This window comes from Meles meles, chromosome Y (assembly GCF_922984935.1).
Source record: "Meles meles chromosome Y, mMelMel3.1 paternal haplotype, whole genome shotgun sequence".
NCBI lineage: Eukaryota > Metazoa > Chordata > Mammalia > Carnivora > Mustelidae > Meles > Meles meles.
Genome location: NC_060088.1, coordinates 9624666 through 9644896, shown reverse-complemented (window position 1 = coordinate 9644896; position 20231 = coordinate 9624666). Strand labels below are relative to the sequence as shown.

General features: G+C 36.6%; 1 protein-coding gene across 1 annotated transcript in view; it reads right to left on the bottom strand.

Annotated features, from left to right (window-relative positions):
- Positions 1-20231, bottom strand: part of LOC123935861 (cullin-4B-like) — a 109757-nt gene that overhangs the window by 21585 nt on the left and 67941 nt on the right. Inside the window, 3 exon segments of the mRNA XM_045996700.1 lie at positions 6026-6198; positions 6269-6374; positions 15939-16052. Of these exon segments, the coding sequence (XP_045852656.1) occupies positions 6026-6198; positions 6269-6374; positions 15939-16052 (393 nt within the window).

Here is a 20231-nt window from a genome sequence, read left to right as displayed (position 1 = left end):
AAGTGGGCAGTAGACATGGACAGACACTTCTCCAATAAAGACATACAAAAGGCTAACAGACACATGAAAAAATGTTCATCATCACTAGCCATTAGGGAGATTCAAATCAAAACCACATTGATATACCACCTTACACTAGTTAGCTTGCCCAAAATTAACAGGACCATAAACAACATGTGCTAGAGAGGATGTGGAGAAAGGGGAACTCTCTTATATTATGGTGGGAATGCAAGTTGTGCAGCCACTTTGGAAAACAGTGTGGAGATTCCTTAAGTAATTAAAAATAGAGCTTCCCTATTACCCTGCAATTGCACTACTGGGTATTTACCCTGAAGATACAGCTATAATGAAAAGAAGAGCCATCTGTACCCCAATGTTCATAGCAGCAATGGCCACGGTCGTCAAACTGTGGAAAGAACCAAGATGCCCTTCAATGGATGAATGGATAAGGAAGACGTAGTCCATACATACAATGCAGTATTATGCCTTCATCAGAAAGGACGAATACCCAACTTTTGTAGCAACATGGATGGGACTGGAAGAGATTATGCTGAAATAAGTCAAGCAGAGAGAGTCAGTTTTCATATAGTTTCACTTATTTGTGGAGCATAAGTAATAACAAAGGGAAATTGGAGGGGAGATGAACAATAAGAGACTGTGGACTCTGAGAAACAAACTGAGGGTTTTGGCGGGGAGAGGGATAGGAGCTTGGGTCAGCCTGGTGGTGGGTATTATGAAGGGCATGTATTGCAATGTAATCTGGGTGTGGTGCATAAACAATGAATTCTGGAACACTGAAAATAAATTTAAAAGAATAAAAAAATTTAAAAAAATACACATGAATCAGTGGAAAAGAACACTGCTCAGAAATAAATCCACAACCAGGTATCAATTAATCTTCAATTAACAATGGTCAAGTACTATTTAACAAAGGAAGCAAGAATGTGCAATGGAAAAATGTCTCATCAATAAATGTGTTGGGGAAACTGGTCAGCTACATGCAGAAGAATTAAACTGAACCATCGTTTTTATGAATCATTTTCTTACCTATACACATGCAAAAATTTTTAAATTTTTAAATTAAATTAAATTCTAAATGAAACTTAAATTAATGACCTAAATGTGAAATCTGAAACCATAAATATCCTATAAGAGAGCACAGGGCTTCCATATATCTCTCCTGATTAAAGGAAACAAAAGCAAAAAATAAACTATTGACACTTTATCAAAAGTGTCCTTTAAAAGCCTTCTGCACAGTCAAGGAAATAATAAAACCAAAGACACCTATTGAGACAACCTATTTGCAAATGATGTATCTGATCAAGGTTCGTATCCACAATGTAAAAAGAACCTATACAACTCAACATCTGGAAAACAAACAAACAAAAAATCCAGCCATTAAATGGGCAGAAGACACAGACATTACCGAAGACATACAATTGGCCAACAGACACATGAAAACAGGCTCAACACCACTCATCATCAGGGAAATGCATTATCAAAACTATAATGAAATATCACCTTGTACCTGTCAGAATGTCTAAAATGAATAGCACAAGAAACAAACGGTGTTGCAATGATGTGGAGAAAGGGAAACACTCTCACACGGTTGATGGGAATGTAAACTGGTGTATCCAGTATGGAGACTCCTCAAACAGTATGGAGACCCCTTACAAAGTTAACATTGAAATACCCTCCAATTCAGCATTTGGTATTTACCCCAAAATATAAAAACAAAAAATTCAGAGGGATACATGCATCCCTATGCCTTTTGAAACATTATATGCAGTAAACAAAGCCACCCAAGTGTCCATGGATATGAATGGATAGAGAAGATATTGCACACACATACACACACACATTATTTAGCCCCCCCAAAAAAAGAAAGAAAGAAAAGAAAATCTTGCCATTTGCAACATTTATGGAACTAGACAAACACTAGATTTCACTCATTTGTGGAATGTAAGACACAAAACAAAAAAGCAAAAGGAAAAAAAGAGTGAGATAAATAAAGGTATAGACTCTAAACTATAAAGAATAGACTGTTATGCTGAAAATAAATAAATAAATTAAAAAATTTTTTTGAAAAAAAAAAGAATAGAGGGAGGTTTGCAGGAGGATAAATTAGGTGATGGCATTTAAGAGCACACTTTCTGGGATGAGCACAGTATGTTGTATGGAAATGTATGGAAATCAATATTGCATGGAAATTAATATTGAATTAATATATTGCATACTTGGAACTATTATATGCTGTATGTTTACTAGAACTAAAATTTCAAAAATTAATAAAAAAAAGTCTCAGGTAACTAGACAGTCTCAAAGAATCAAAGAGGTTGGGGCAAGATGGCAGAGAAGCAGGAGACACTGTTTCAACTGGTCCCCTAAAGTGAGCTGATTATCTACCAGAACACTCTGAACACACATGAAACCACCCTAAGATGTAAGATTATATACTTCTGGATCTCTATGGGGGCAGAAGACACCAGTGCTGAGGTAAAGCATCAGAGTCTGAATGATCAGACTGATAAACAGGATAAACAGAACGGGGAGTGAGCCACGAGGAGTGACCACTGGAAAGTAATACCCTAATTCTAGGAGTGCCCAGTGGTTGGGGACCAGCATTAACTTGTAGTCTGGCTTAGAGGAGCAAAAGATCTTAAGTGGCAACTGGTGGAATCGGTGGTCATGGGCACAGACTTGGGTGGTCACAGGCACAGGCTTAAGCCCATGGACACAGGACAGCCACTGTCAGTGACCACCCATGCCAGAGAGAGTGAGGTGAAGCCTCCAAGCCTTGGACCCTAGCTGCTCAGATGCATGAGAGAGTCTGGGTTCTCTAGAACCACAGCCTTTTGCAATCTGCATGAGCTCTTGTGACCGGGGCCTGATCTGTGCTTCACACGCTCCCCTGAAAGAGGTCCATGTGGGCATTAGCTGGTGGTCTCTGGGATCCAGCCAAGAGTCTGAACTCTCCCAGCCAAAGCGGGCATGAAAATCTCAGCACCCTATCGCTGGTTGGGCTCTCTCCAGTGGTCTGGACCTACCTAGACAGCAGCCCCACAAAGGCAGCCATGAAAGTCTTGTTCTTTTTAATTTTCTTTTAATTTTTTAACCTATTTACCATCACAATGAGAGGCTCAATACAACAAATCCCATAATAGCCTTTTAACTTGAACTTTTCCCATATATATACCTGTATTTTTCATTTGCTATTTTATTAATATTCATATAGAGATAAACTCTAAGGTAATCCTCTTTCCCCAATCAATACTACTCCTATGTATAAACCAGATTTAATCCCCCTTTATCTTGGGAAAGTTGAGTCCTTTAACAAAGATATCAAGATACACCCAGAAAGAATCAAAACACCCAGGAAGAATCAAAATAACACTGAGGATTTTTCACCACTCTCCAATCCTATTGTTCTGTCAGTGTTTTTGTGTATTTGTTTTTGTTCTGGTTCATTTTACAGATTACACTTGTGGTTCATTTTGGCTGGGTTATCTTTTTCTTCTCATCTACTTTTGTGGGTCTTTTTGTTTGTCCATTTTTGTTTGTATAGCTTATAAATATTACCTCTAGGGCCCATTCTAGATGGGTCTTCTCTTTTATTTCTTTTCTGCCTCTTTCTCTCTTTTTATTTTTTCTTTGTTTTTGATGGGGACTCCCAATTGCTCAGATGGGTTCCAGGGTGCACCTTGCCTGGATCACAGTTGATACATTCAGCTACACATCCCCTCAGCCACCTCTCACCAAAATGACTAGGAGGAGGAATGCCCAACAGAGGAAAAACTCAGAGACTGTGCTCTCTCCATCAGCTATTGGATATGACATAAACAGTATGTTGGAAAGGGAATTCAGGCTAACAACTACCCAGGCAGTGGCTAGGTTGAAGAAAACCATTAATGACAACATGGAATCAATTAAGGCAGAAGTGAAAGCCACCTGGGAAGAAGTTAAAAATGCTATCAATGAATTCCAATCTAATCTAAATTCTCTAACAGCTAGGTTAACTTAGGTAGAAGATAAAATTCATGATTTAGAGGACAAACCAATAGAGAAAAATGATCAGGAGGAGACCAGGAGCAAACAGCTTAGACGTCACGAAAACAGAATTAGGGAAATAAATGATGCTATGAAACAATCCAGTGTCAGAATTACTGGAATCCCAGAGGGGGAGGAGAAAGAAAGAAGATTAAAGAATATAGCTAAACAAATTCTCCATGAAAATATTCCCTGTGTGGGGAATGGAACCAGCGTTCCTGTCCCAGAGGCAGAAAGGTCTGCCCCCAAGATCAAAGAATCTAGAAAGACCTCAAGACACCAGATTGTGAAACTGATGAATCATAATTTTAGACAGGAGCTCTTGAAAGCAGCTGGGGGAAAAGCTCCCTATGTACAGAGGAAGGCTCATCAGAATTATGTCAGACCTGTCCACAGAAATCTGGCAAGTCAGAAAGGGCTGGCAAGATGTATTCAGGGCACTAAATGAAAAGAACATGCATCAAAGAATACTTTATCCTGGTGGTGGTATTATGGAGGGTATGTATTGCATGGAGCACTGGATGTGGTGCATAAACAATGATTCTGGAACACTGAAAAAAAATTAAATTAATTAATTAATAAAAAAAAAAGACAAGAAAGAGATAAGACAGGATGTGGAGAAAGGGGAACCCTCTTACACTCTTGGTGGGAATGTTAAGTTGGTGCAGCCACTTTGGAAAACAGTCGTGAGGTTCCCTAAAAAAAAAAAAAAAAAGATTTACCCTATCACCTTGCAATTGCACTCCTGGGTATTTACCCCAAAGATACAGTTGTAGTGAAAAGAAGGGCCAATGTTCATAGCAGTTACCAAACTGTGAAAAGAGCCAAGGTGCCCTTGAAAGGATGCAAAGATAAAGAAGCTATACAATGGAATATTATGCCTGCATCAGAAATGAGGAATACCCAATTTTGGTATCCGCATGGACAGGATTAAAGGAGATTATTATGAGTGAAATAAGTCAAGGAGAGAGAATGAATCATATGGTTTTACTTACTTGTGGAGCATAAGGAATAACATGGAGGACATTAGGAGAAAGAAAGGAAAACTGAAGTGGGGTAAATTGGAGGGGGAGATAAACCATGAGAGACTGTGGACTCTGAGAAACAAAATGAGGGTTTTGGAGAGGAGAGAGTTGGGGGTATAGGTGAGCCTGGTGGTAGGTACTAAGGAGGCACCTTTTGCATGAAGCATTGGGTGTGGTGCATAAACAATGAATCTTGGAAGACTGAAAATATAAAATAAAATAAAAATGAAACCAGAACACTTCTGCAATTATTGTGCTCTATAAAATGGTGCAACTCCTATGGAAAATAGCACAGTGGTACCTCAAAATAAATTAAATAAAAATTCTGTATGATCTAGCACACCTCAGCATGTGTCCAAAGAATTGAAGGAAGGGTCTCAAAGAGATACCTGCACACCTTGTACACCCACATTTATAGCATCAGTTTTCACAGCCAAATGACCATATATGGATGAAAGGATAAACAAATGTGACATAGTCATTAAACAGAACATTTATTTGCTGTAATGGAAAGAAATCCTGTTACATCGTATCCCATGTATGAAATGTTAGGACTTTATGCTAAGCAAATTAGGCCAGTCACTAAAAGAAAAAATACTGTATAGGTTCTATTTACAAAAGCTACCAAAAATTAGTCATATTCATAGAAAAAAAAAGGTAAAACTGTTGTTTATCAGGTCTGGGGGTAAGAAGAATAGAGGCATGTTGTGAAAGATGGTTTTTTGTTTGTTTGTTTTTTTAAAATGAAAGAGTTCTGGACATCCACTGCACCACAGTGTAGATATACTTAACACTCCCTGACTATCAACTTTAAAATGGTCGTGATACCAAACTTAATGTGTTTTTACCACAGTAAAAAAATGCACTGTTCCAATTATTGCTGATCCAAAAGTAAAAAAGACTTATAGTGACAAAATTAAATAGAAACATTAAGATAAAGAGGAAAAAAATACCGTTTCTTTCATCTGGATTTGATTGATCTTTATCTTGAAGAGTTTGTGTCTGAAATCCTCATTACAAAAAAATTTGTCACCATCTTCCACATCTTTGCCTTTGCGATTTTTGATGAGAACTCTAGCTCTGCCACAAGCTAATGACTGTAGAGTTCTTCTTAGCTCTCTATCCTCTGAAGGAGAAAAAAACATGTTTAGAACTTTTTTAAATCACAGATTTAAACAATTACAACCAATACTTACCTATTCCAGTAGCCACCTTAATTTCTTCTAAGCTGAACTGATCTCGTTCGTTAAACATCAACAGCACCAATGCTTGGAAAAGGGTCACCTGAAGTTCTTTTTTGCCCTGTTAGAAGCAATATTATATTAACTTATAGAAAAAAGCACTGTATTAATGACTCAGGATTTAAGCTGCATAAAATACTCTATTTGACATATTTAAAACAGTAATATAATTTGCAAGATAAATCCTATAAAAATCAAAATAGAGCTAAAAGTAGGTGAATATTACTAGAAAATTATAGAATTCACTATTTCCACAAATAAAACACACTTTCCACCTTAAGAGTCACAACACATTGGATATCAAAAAAGAACAGGAAAATATTTGTCTAATTATCTATTCATCAATAGGTATTTACATTAACATAACTCTAATTAATTTCCCAATTTTGTCTTTCAGTTACAATGCCCTGATAGTAATTATGAAGATTACAAAATTGTACTCTTATTTTAGACCATTCAAAACATTAAATTGAAATCAATTACATAGTCAAACATGAGACTTGAAGCTTTAAACACAAGGGAAAAAAAACCCTTTGACACTGGCCCTGTCAACAACTTTTTGGCTGTGACACCAAAAAATAAATAAGCAAATGGGACTGCATTATAGAAGGTTTTTCCCAGGAAAGAAAATACAAGAAATTTATTCATTGTTCATTTCAACAAAATGAAATGCATCCAACAGGATGGGAGTAAATGTTTGCAAACCACCTATCTGATAAGAGATAACACCCAATGTCTGAGTACATATACTCAACAGGAAACAAACAAACAAACAAAAATCCAAAATAAAAGCCAGTTAAAAACAGGTAAAGGGAAAGCCTGGGTTGATCAAGTCAATCAAGTGCTGCCTTCAGCTCAGGTCATAATGCCAGGGTCCTGGGATCCAGCCTTGCATCAGGTTCCCTGCTTCTCCCCCTCTGTCTGCCACTCCACTTTGCTTGTTCTCTCTCAAATAAATAAATAAAATGTTAAAAAAATAAAAAGGGACCTCAGTAATCATTTTTTTTTTCCAAAGAAGACACACAAATGGCCGAAAACAACATGACAAGGTGTTCAATATCGTTAGTCATTAGAGAAACTAAAAACAAAACCAAAATGGAAGTTTCTCATAAAATTAAAGACAGAACTATCATATAATACAGCAGTTCCAGTTCTGGGTTTCTATTTGAAAGAAAGTAAATCACTGTGTCAAAGAAATATGTGCACACCCCCTCCCATGTTCTTTGCAGCATTATTTACAGTAGCCATGAGACAGAAACAAACCATGTCTATGAAGAGAATAATGGATAAAGAAAATGTGGCAGATTAAATTGATACACGAAAAAGATAGATATATAGAAATATAAATACAGTGTTCGCATATATTAATTACACAGACATAGACAATGGAATACTGATTATCAAAAAAAAAGGGAAGGAAATCCTACATTTCTGATGATGATGATGGACCTGGAGGGCATGAGAGTTAAGTGAAAAAGTAACAGAAAATCAAATACTGTATGATCTCATAATGTTTTCCAGTGTTATTTACCAATATACATTCACATCAATCTCATAGAGCATGGTCAGTGCCCAACTAACATCTCAATGCAAAGCCCCATCTGCCCATAAGTGCCAACAGCTGACGTGTTCAGTTGCCTTAGCTGAGCTGCCTGGGAGAGGTCTGAAAAAACTAACCTGTAAAGTCGGTAAGAGGGAACTTCCTATTCAAATGTGTAGATAACAACTCAAAGACTCAAGGATTCAAGTGAACTTGCCTACCTGCCAAATGATACTAACAAGGAAATAAACTGTCAACCAAGAATGCTACTTCTAAGAAGATTATTCCTTATAAATAAAGATGGCATAGACCTTCCCAAACAAAAACAGATGGAGTTCATCACCACTAGACCTGCTTTATGTGAAATGCTACAGGGCAATGTTGAATCTGAAATAAAACCATGCTAATTAACATCATAAAAAGATATGAATTTATGAAATGCACCTGTAATAGAAAATATTTTGCCAAAGAAAATCTAGTATTTTAATGATGGTGCATAATTTAAAGTTCTAATTTAAGGGGTTGCTGGGGTGGCTCAGTTAGGCAATGTTAAATACAGATATAGCCAACATTTAGTTAGAAGCACCTAACAAGGTAAAGCAAATATACTAACAACTAAGAGGAGAAAATTAAGCAGTGACAAGATAATAGTTAAGGATTTCCATGCACCATTCTCAAAAAAAGACTGCTTGTCCATATACAAAATCAGTTAGGGAATAGATCTGAAAAATACGATAGACTGAAGCACACAAAAACCCTTTTGTAGGACAGATCACATATGCCATATAAATAATTTAAAAATATAGGATGACAGAAATTATATCAAGTCTCTTTTCTGACCACAATTGCATGAAATTAGAAATCAGGACAGAAGAGAAATTCACAAATACACAGAAATTACATAACACAAACCTGAATAACTAATGAATCAAAGAAGATTTTTAAAATATTCTTAATTTCTTGAAAGAAATGATAGTGAAAATAAACATAACAAAATTGATGGGGTATAGCAAAAGCAGCAATTAGAGGGAACATTTTAATGGCAATAAATGTTTACATTAAGAAAGAAGTATTATCTCAAGTTAACCTAATTTTACACCAGAAGGAACTAGAGAAACAAAAACAAAGCCCAAGTTAGCAGGAGGAAGTAACTTACATTAGAGCAGAAACACATGAAAAATAATAGGAAAAAAAAAACAGTAAGAAAACTAAAAGTTGGCCCTTTGAAAAATAGGTTTGACAGACCTTTCCACAGACTACTCAAGAAAAAGGACAAAAATAAAATTAAAATGAAAGACAAGACTGCAACAGAAACTACAGAAATTCAAAGAATCAGAAGAGACTACTATAAACAATTCTACATCAAAACGTTAGATGACCTAGAATATATGAATTTCTAAAAATATACAACTTACCATCACAGAAACATAAAGAAATTAAAAACAAACAAACAAACAAATAAACTTGAACACAGCAATTAGGAGCAAGGAGACCGAACAGGTCATCAAAAACCTTTCCACAAAGAACAACCCAGAACATAGTAACTTCAACTGGGGAAAACCATTTAAAGAAGGATGACAACTCTTCTCAAACCCTTTGAAAGAACTGAAGATGAGGAAACACTACACACCTCACTTTAGTAGGCTAGCATTGTTATCCTTATAATACCAAGTCAGATAAGGACATCACAAGAAAACACCAATAGTCCTTGAATATATGTGCATAAATTCTCAACTAAATACTAGGTAACTGAATTTAACAGAATTTTCAAAAGATTTCCTACAATGCTGAAATGGGATGCATCCCTGCGATATGAATATGAGTCAAGAAATGCAAATCAATGTGCGATATCACATTAACAGAATGAAATATGCAAATCATCTCAAATGATCTCAGCAGTTGCAGAAAAAGCAGTTGGCAGTAGTTAATGTGAATTCATGACAAAAACTCTCAACAAAGTGAGATAGTGAAGGCCTCGAAATAATGAAGGCCACAAATGACAAGCCCACAGCCAACATTCAATTCAACAGCAGATGTTAAAAGATAGTCTTAACTCAATGGTTTCAATGGCAGGCTTATCATATTTTTATTTTCTCCACTTATTTCCCACCAATTTTCTTTTCTTTTGGATTCAAACTCAGATATCTCCATTCCTCCAACATTAAGCCCTCTACTTATCAGTGTCTTCAGTCTTCAGTCTTCAGTCTTCAGTGTTTTCCAATTATCCCCTATCTTCTAATGTTTTCCTGCGGAGTTTAGACTTTGGTCCATTGACAGGAATGGATCCAGCTTTTGTGGAATCTAAATCTTCCACAATTTGTAGACCACCCTCTATGAAAATAGTGAAATTAGAAATATAAAGTAATATGCTAAGTAAGTATGTATAGAAAATGAGAAATTATATTTTTCACTGGAAAATAAGATACTGTAATTATGTTATCAATATTACAACTGATTACAACTTTATAATTTGCAATCACAGCTAACTATTGATTAAATATGTTTTGGAATGTTTTTTAACTGTATTTTTATTGGCGTTCTCCACGTACATATACATCATTACATTTTCAAGAAAGGTGTTTTCCCTTGATAAAATGTCTATACTGCCCAGAGCAATCTATACTTTCAATGCCATCCCCATCAAAATTCCACCAGGATTTTTCAAAATGCTGGGACAAAAAATCCTAAAATTGTACAGAACCAGAAAAGACCCAAATTGCTAAGGAAATGCTGAAAAAGAAAAAAAAACAAAACTGGGCATTACGTTGCCTGATTTCAAGCTTTACTACAAAGCTGTGATCACACAGACAGCATGGTACTGGCACAAAAACAGACACACAGACCAGTGGAACAGAGTAGAGTGCCCAGCTATGGACCCACAACTCTACGGTCAACCAATCTTTGAGAAAGCAGGACAAAATATACAGTGGAAAAAAGAGAGTCTCTTCAATAAATGGTGCTGGAAAATTGGGCAGCTATATGTAGAAGAATGAACTCGACCATTCCCTTACACCATACACAAAGATAAACTCAAAAGGGATAAAAGACCTCAACGTGAGAAAGGAATCTATCAAAATCCTAGAGAAGAACATTAACCTCTTTGACATCAGCCACAGAAACTTCTTTCAAGGTGTGTCTCCAAAGGCAAAGAAAACAGTCAACACAACAAAGAGGCAACCCATGGAATGGGAGAAGATATTCACAAATAACACTACAGACAAAGGGCTGATATCCAGGATCTATAAAGAACTTCTCAAACTCAACACACAGAAAACAGATAATCATATCAAAAGTGGGTAGAAGATATGAACAGACATTTCTTCAATGAAGACATACAAATGGCTATCAGACACATGAAAAATGTTCATCATCACTAGCCATCAGGGAGATTCAAATTAAAACCACATTGAGATACCACCTGACACCAGTTAGAATGGCCAAAATTAGCAAGACAGGAAACAACATGTGTTGGAGAGGATGTGGAGAAAGTGGAACCCTCTTACAGTGTTGGTGGGAATGCAAGTTGGTGCAGCCACTTTGGAGAACAGTGCGGAGATTCCTCAAGAAATTAAAAATAGGACTTCCCTGTCCTATTGGCCCTTATTTATCCCAAAGATACAGATGCAGGGAAAAGAAGGGCCATCTGTACCCCAACATCAATAGCAGCAATGGCCACAATCACCTTTCCAGGGAGAAGGATATATTAATTATTATTCCAGCAAAAACTGCACTGGTTTCCTTTTATCCCAACCCATGCTCATTTTGGGATAAAACTTTGAAAAAAGTACTAGGGTGTGTGCATGAATGTGGAACCCAGGAACTATGAATCTGAGAACTTATATATACAACGTTCTTTACCCTACATCAAGACAGGAAAAGAAACAAATTACTTCCCAATGAACATTACTTTTCCTTGATAATTGTATTTGGGAGAAGAGTAAGAATCAGAAACCTTAACAATTTTGAACATCATGGTATTCCCAGGCTAAACCCCTGCTTCTGAAACGTGAAACATGAATCTACAGATCTACAGAAGCAATACATTACTATGTAATCCAGCAAGCAATACATTACTATGTAATCCAGCATCTTTTAAGTTTCAATCCTTGTTCTTTGATCTTTTCTTAGTGAAATGTATTCAAAAAGGTCTAACCATGCAGAAAATTATCTATATTTTCTCTATAGTAAATTAATTTCATCTTTTATAAGGCAACTCTTCTAACATACTCTGAATATCTGCTCACTAAGGATTTCCTTCAACTCTTCCCCAAGTTGATGTCAATTTTTGTATTGTGACATCCTATAGTTTACTCATTTTGATGCAGCACATTTCCTAAAGTTTCCAGAAAGACAATAAATGGTAATTATATTTGTGTGACTTTGTGCATCCTATGTGACAATTTCATGTATATACTGAATAGTTATTTTGTTAGCATATAAATTGCACCTGGAAATCATTTTCTCTGAGACAGCAGAAGACACTTGTCTCCTGTCACATACCTATGAGTTTCAGTTTCTCATTCTCTCAGGGCTTTCAATTTTTTTTGCTTCTCTTCCTTACCTAAGATTCCATCATGATAAACTTTGATGGGATCTATTTTATATTTTTCAATTAAATTCTCACAGGAAGTCTTTTGCAAGGTATAAATTCACATTCAATTCTGAACATTTTTATCAAACTATTTCTCTGATAAATCTTTATTTCAAACACTTCATTTTCTCTATTCTTGTTTTCTCCTATCAAATGCCCCTTGGTCAGAGTTTCTAACTTCACATCTTTTAATCCTATTTAAAAAGAAAAGCAAGCTCTTTAATATGCATAACTTGATTTCATCTTATAAAACCAGATCAAAATGTTGTAAAAAAGCAGATTGAGAAAAGTTCCAGAAAAAAAGTCATTGAAAACTAACAATAATGTACTGTAATGAAAATTTCCTTAGGAAATTTCTATAGGAAATGAATGTTATTTATAATATTACAAGAAGCATGGAAAATAGGCTCTAGAACTTCTAGTATCCTGTTGCTTTTAGAATCTTATTATACATTACTCATATTCTTTTTTTTTTCAGTTGAACTTAGAAGAACATTAAAGGTTTACTCCCTAATATAGCTCTCAAATTTGACTAAGATTACATAAACATACAAAGTAATTAAGAGGAGCTGATTTTTTTTTACATCATTAGAATATGATGAAAAGTGTTTCACAATGATGAAAGGTATTTCCCTAGTAAAGACTCCATTATGTGTAATTTGCTATATAAGGAAATATATATATGTACATTTTTACTGGGAGAAAAGTAACTCTTCTGAAAATATAATGTATTTGCAAAATTTTGAAGTAAATATACATGTGGAATTCAGGTGGAACACAGGATTTTTATGGCCTTGAAACTATTCAGTATAATACATGTCATAATACCTTGTCCAAACCCTTAAAGTGCAACACAGCAACCTTGAGCACTAATATAATGTATGGATTTGGGAAGATAATGGTGTGTCAATGGAGTACTACCAACTGTAATAAATGTACCATTTTGATGGGTGCTGTAGATCATGGGAGACCGTAATTTCTGTTCAGTTTTGCTATGAATCTTACACTACCTGATAAAATCAATATGTGTACATTTTTATTCAGAATTGTTTTAATGAAAGGAAGACCTGTTTTGAAAATATGTTGCTTTCTCAAAAATTTAAATCAAAAACATACAAGCCCCAGCAGCAAGAAGACTATTCCTGTCCAACTCAATCTGGTATTAGCAGCATATAAAATACTCTGGAAAATATTACATCTTTATTGATTCCCTTTCTAAACATCCTACAAACATTACTATTCACTATTAGTTAGTTTTTATTTTACCTATGTGATGAAATTTGATATATTAAAAAGGAGGACTCCTGGGTGGGTTAGTCACTTAAGGATTTGTCTTTGGCTCAAGCCATGATCCCAGAGTACTGGATCAAGTCCCATATCGGGATCTTTGCACAGCAGGTTTCTGCTTCTCCCTCTACCTCTGCTCTCCCTGCTTGTGCTCTCTCTCAAATAAATAAGTAAAATCTTAAAAAATATTAAGAAGAATCACAAGAGAGAGGAATTAAAAATTATATCTCCTATATTAATTTGTATGCTCATAATGAATCCACAGGGGCATAAAAATAAGTGTGACATGAACATTAGCGATCTCCAAAATTAGTAAAATTGGAAAAATTAGTAAAACTAAGTGTTGTATGTTTGCATCAACCCAGAAAACAACATGGCTGGATACAAAGTTCTTTATTCATTTTAGCCTTCTGAAGTGAAAGGAGTATGATTAAATTTGTCATTTTTAATCATATCTCTGTACTGACATGTTCTCACAGGCATAAACTGGGTTTTTCTTCCATGTAAGCACCAAGCATAACAATAGATTCCTACATATACATGAAAAAATTAGTTGTGATTATCCATCCTTCAATAATATTAAATATTTAGATATAACCTTAGCATTTACATCATCTGGATCCAACGTGACCTTCAGAGATCAAGAGAATCTCACATTACCCTGAGAAATTTAAGAATCTGACTGCCGTCACTCCTGAAATGTAAACTTCCCCTCCACCCCATGCTCAGGTCAAATATGAGTTATTATCCTCCTGTCAGGCCTTCCCTAAACTGGCAGGGGCAGAATTAAAAACAAAGCCTGTCTTCTCATCCCTTAATACTTTGATCACTAAGCCACTCAATTCATACACTTAAGGAATGGGTTTAGTCTCTTTTTTAAAGGCTGAGAGGAATAAGTTGGACATACTTATCTATGGATTGTCAATGCCTATGACTTCAATGAAAAGACAAAAAGTGTCATAAGGAAAGTGCTTTGGTGGATAGATATATGACTTCTTTAACAACTTACCACAAAGAGTAGCTTAAAGTGACCTAAATGTATATTCTTTCACAGTTCTGAAGGTGAAAAATTCACATGAGTATCACCGGACAAGAATCAAGGTGTGGGAAGGCTGTACTGTCTTCAGAGAGTTTACACTATCTTCTAGCCTCCAGTTCCATCTTCACATCCACTCTCTGTTCTCCTTCTCTCTCTCCCTCTCCCTCTGTGTGTGTGTGTTTGGCAGTGGGGGATAAGGGGATGAAGGAGGTATTGTGTGTGGGGGGGGGCCAGTTATGTGTGTAAGCTTCCTGAGCCTCTTGATAATGAGAGTTCATATGGCATTTAACCATATGATCACCTGGTCAGATCACTTGATAATGAGAGTTCATATGGCATTTAACCATATGATCACCTGGTCAGATCACCAGGATGACTTCCTTCATCTAAAGATCTCTCATAACATCTGCAAAGATGATTTTCATACAAAGAAACATTATAGTTCCAGAGAAGAGGAAAACTGATTATCTTGGGGGCCAAAATTTCAACATACCACCCAGGACTGGAGTTAAAAGTACTGGATAAGAAGACAGAGTTGGTCGACTCCTTTGCCATCATTTCAGAAGTTCAGACAATGAATCGCACTGGACACACGAGCAGTTCATTGCCTATTTTGTACGAAATAGTTTCCTAAGTCCTAGTCATCAAGAAGTGATTTCTGGGAGCTCAATATACATTTTACCTCTTCACTTCATTTATGTCACTGCATCAGGTATGTTAATGTATTACTCTATTCCACACAATCCGAGGAGCATTGGTGCTGGTCTTTTTTTTTTCTTTAATCTTGAGAGATATTTTCAATAAACACTTTATGCAACTATTTCATGACTCAATTTCACACTGTGGTGATTACACTCAGTGCACAATTCTATCAGTCTTGTAAGGCCAGACTGATAAATGGCCAGGGCTCTAATGATGACTGATGATATTTTGAGACATCAGAGAGCAAAGGCTCACAGAGATCCAAATGTGGACAAATTGCACGTAATGTTTTAAAAATTGATTTATACAAAAATGACTCATAGGTCAACATATTCAAAATTCAAATACTCCATCAAGTGTTTTGATGAGTTTTACATAATAAAGTATATATTAAAAAGAATTATTTATCAAGGTAAAATTTTTATAATTTAAAAGTAAACACTACTGTTCAAAATTATTTGCTTGCCTTTTTAAATTCAGCTTTAAGAACACAGTGTCCAAGAGTTGACTGCCACTGAAGCTTCCTGCCACTGTGTTTGCTTAAGTAGAAATTTTTGAAATTTTCCTGAAGTTTTTCCATCTGGAGGAAAGAAGTAAAGAAATATTATAGATAAGCTATATGCAAGTAAAGTCACAGTTGTAGCCCTAGACTGTTATATTTACAATAATATACCACCACACACAGGACTATGTAAGGGACTTCTGTAGGGAAAAGACCAGGTGAGAAAAATGGAGTCCTGACCCCACAAGATCAACAAATGCAAAAGACCTCAAGGCACATAATTGTAAAACTGATGAATCATAACTTTAGACAAGAGATTCTGAGGGCAGCTAGCGGGGTGAAGGAAGGACCAACAGAATAATATCAGACCTGTACTGTCCACAGAATCCTAAAAAGCCAGGAAGTGCTGACAAGAAATATTCAGGGCACTAAATGAGAAAAACATGCAGCTAAGAATACCTTTCCCTAAGGATGACATTCAAAATGGATGGAGAGATAAAGAGCTTCCAGGACTGGCAAGGTTTAAAAGAGTATGTGACCAAGCAGAACCCAATCGATACCAAAAGACTGACATTATTCCCTGCATATTCTCAGATCAACATGCTTTGAAAATGGAGCTCAATCACAAGGAAAAGTTCAGAAGGAACTCAAACACCTGGAAGCTAAAGACCACCTTTCTTAAGAATGCTTGGATCAACCAGGAGATCAAAGAAGAACTTAAAAAATTCATGGAAACCAATGAGACTCAAGACACTTCGGTCCAAAACCTATGGGATACAGCAAAGGCGGTTCTAAGGGGGAAATACATAGCCATCCAAGCCACCCTCAAAAACATTGAAAAATCCAGAATACACCAGCTGTCTCTACACCTTAAAGAACTGGAGAATCAACAACAAATCAAACCAACTCCACATGCAAGAAGGGAAATAATCAAGATTAGAGCAGAGATCAATGAGGTAGACACCAGAGATACAGGAGAACATATCAATGAAACTAGAAGCTGGTTTTTTGAAAGAATCAATAAGATCGATAAACCATTGGCCACACTAATCCAAAAGAAAAGAGAGAAAGCCCAAATTAATAAAATTATGAATGAAAAGGGAGAGATCACAACTAACACCAAGGAAATAGAGACAATCATCAGGATTATTACCAACAGTTATATGCCAATAAGCTAAGCAACTTAGATGAAATGGATGCATTCCTGGAAAGCTACAAACTCCCAAAATTGAACCAGGAAGAAATTGACAACCTGAATAGACCGATATCTAGTAATGAGATTGAAGCAGTGATCAAAAACCTCCCAAAAAACAAGAGCCCAGGACCTGACGGTTCCCCTGGGGAACTCTACCAAACTTTCAAAGAAGAAATAACACCAATTCTCCTGAAGCTGTTCCAAAAAATTGAAGCAGAAGGAAAACTTCCAGACTCTTTTTATGAAGCCAGCATTACCCTGATCCCCAAACCAGGCAAAGACCCTACCAAAAAGGAGAATTTCAGACCAATATCACTGATGAATATGGATGCAAAGATTCTCAACAAGATCCTAACAAACAGGATCCAGCAGCACATGAAAAAGATTATACACTATGACCAGGTGGGATTCATCCCTGGGTTGCAAGGTTGGTTCAACATTCGCAAATCAATCAATGTGATAAAAAAAAATCAATAAGAGAAGAGAGAAGAACCACATGGTCCTCTCAATTGATGCAGAAAAAGCATTTGACAAAATCCAGCATCCGTTCCTGATGAAAACGCTTCAAAGTATAGGGATAGAGGGAACATTCTTGAACTTCATAAAATCTATCTATGAAAGACCCACAGCAAATATCATCCTCAATGGGAAAAAGCTTGCAGCCTTCCCGTTGAGATCAGGAACACGACAAGGATGCCCACTCTCACCACTCTTGTTCAACATAGTATTAGAAGTTCTAGCAACGGCAATCAGACAACAAAGAGAAATCAAAGGTATCCAAATTGGCAAGGAAGAAGTCAAACTCTCTCTCTTCGCAGATGACATGATTCTTTATATGGAAAACCCCAAAGACTCCACCCCCAAACTACTAGAACTCATACAGCAATTCAGTAACGTGGCAGGATACAAAGTCAATGTACAGAAATCAGTGGCTTTCTTATACACCAACAATGAAAATACAGAAAGGGAAATTAGAGAATCGATTCCATTCACTATAGCACCAAGAACCATAAGATACCTGGGAATAAACCTAACCAAAGAAGTAAAGGACCTGTACTCGAGGAACTACAGAACACTCATGAAAGAAATTGAAGAAGACACAAAAAGATGGAAGACTGTTCCATGCTCTTGGATTGGAAGAATAAACATTGTTAAAATGTCTATACTGCCTAGAGCAATCTATACTTTTAATGCCATTCCGATCCAAATTCCACCGATATTTTTCAAAGAGCTGGAGCAAATAATCCTAAAATTTGTATGGAGCCAGAAGAGACCCCGAATTGCTAAGGAAATGTTGAAAAACAAAAACAAAACTGGCGGCATCACGTTACCCGATTTCAAGCTTTACTACAAAGCTGTGATCACCAAGACAGCGTGGTACTGGCATAAAAACAGACACATAGACCAGTGGAACAGAGTGGAGAGCCCAGATATGGACCCTCAACTCTATGGTCAAATAATCTTCGACAAAACAGGGAAAAATATTCAATGGAAAAAAGACAGTCTCTTCAATAAATGGTGCTGGGAAAACTGGACAGCGATATGTAGAATGAAACTCGACCATTCTCTTACACCGTACACAAAGATAAACTCGAAATGGATAAAAGACCTCAACGTGAGACAGGAATCCATCAGAATCCTAGAGGAGAACATAGGCAGTAACCTCTTCGATATCAGCCACAGCAACTTCTTTCAAGATATGTCGCCGAAGGCAAAGGGAACAGAAGCGAAAATGAACTTTTGGGACTTTATCAAGATCAGAAGCTTCTGCACAGCAAAGGAAACAGTCAACAAAACAAAAAGGCAACCCACGGAATGGGAGAAGATATTTGCAAATGACAGTACAGTCAAAGGTTGATATCCAGGATCTATAAAGAACTCCTCAAACTCAACACACAGAAAACAGATAATCATATCAAAAAATCGGCAGAAGATATGAACAGACACTTCTTCAACGAAGACATACAAATGGCTATCAGACACATGAAAAAATGTTCATCATCACTAGCCATCAGGGCGTTTCCAATTAAAACAACATTGAGATATCACCTTACACCAGTTAGAATGGTCAAAATAAGCAAGACAGGAAACAACATGTGTTGGAGAGGTTGTGGAGAAAGGGGAACCCTCTTAAACTGTTGGTGGGAATGCAAGTTGGTGCAGCCACTTTGGAGAACAGTGTGGAGATTCCTGAAGAAATTAAAAATAGAGCTTCCCTATGACCCTGCAATTGCACTGCTGGGTATTTACCCTAAAGAAACAGATGTAGTGAAAAGAAGAGCCATCTGTACCCCAATGTTTATTGCAGCATTGGCCATGGTCACCAAACTGTGGAAAGGACCAAGATGCCCTTCAATGGACGAATGGATAAGGAAGATGTGGTCCATATACATGATGGAGTGTTATGCCTCCATCAGAGAGGATGAATACCCAACTTTTGTAGCAACATGGACGGGACTGGAAGAGATTATGCTGAGTGAAATAAGTCAAGCAGAGAGAGTCAAGTATCATATGGTTTCACTTATTTGTGGAGAATAACAAAGAACATGGAGGACGTAGGGAGATTGAGAGGAGAAGGGAGTTGAGGGAAATTGGAAGGGGAGATGAACCATGAGAGACTATGGACTCTGGAAAAACAACCTGCTGGTTTCGAAGGGGTGGGTGGTGGGAGGTTGGGGAACCAGGTGGAGCGTAATAGAGAGGGCACGTATTGCATGGAGCACTGGGTGTGGTGCAAAAACAATGAGTACTGTTATGCTGAAAATAAATAAGTTAATTAAAAAAAAAGAGTATGTGACCACCAAGACAGCACTACAGGAAATATAAAGGTGGGGGGCAGGGGGGGTGGTCATCTCCTATAAAGTAAGAAAGAACTGAAGAGTGACACAGAACAGAAATTTAGAGACAATCTACAGAAACAAGGACTTCACAGGTAATATAATGTCAATAAAAACATATCTTTCAATTATCACTCTCAACGTGAACAGCCTGAACACTCCCATAAAACGGCATAGGGTAGCAGATTGGATAAAATGGCAGGACTCACCCACATGCTGTCCAAT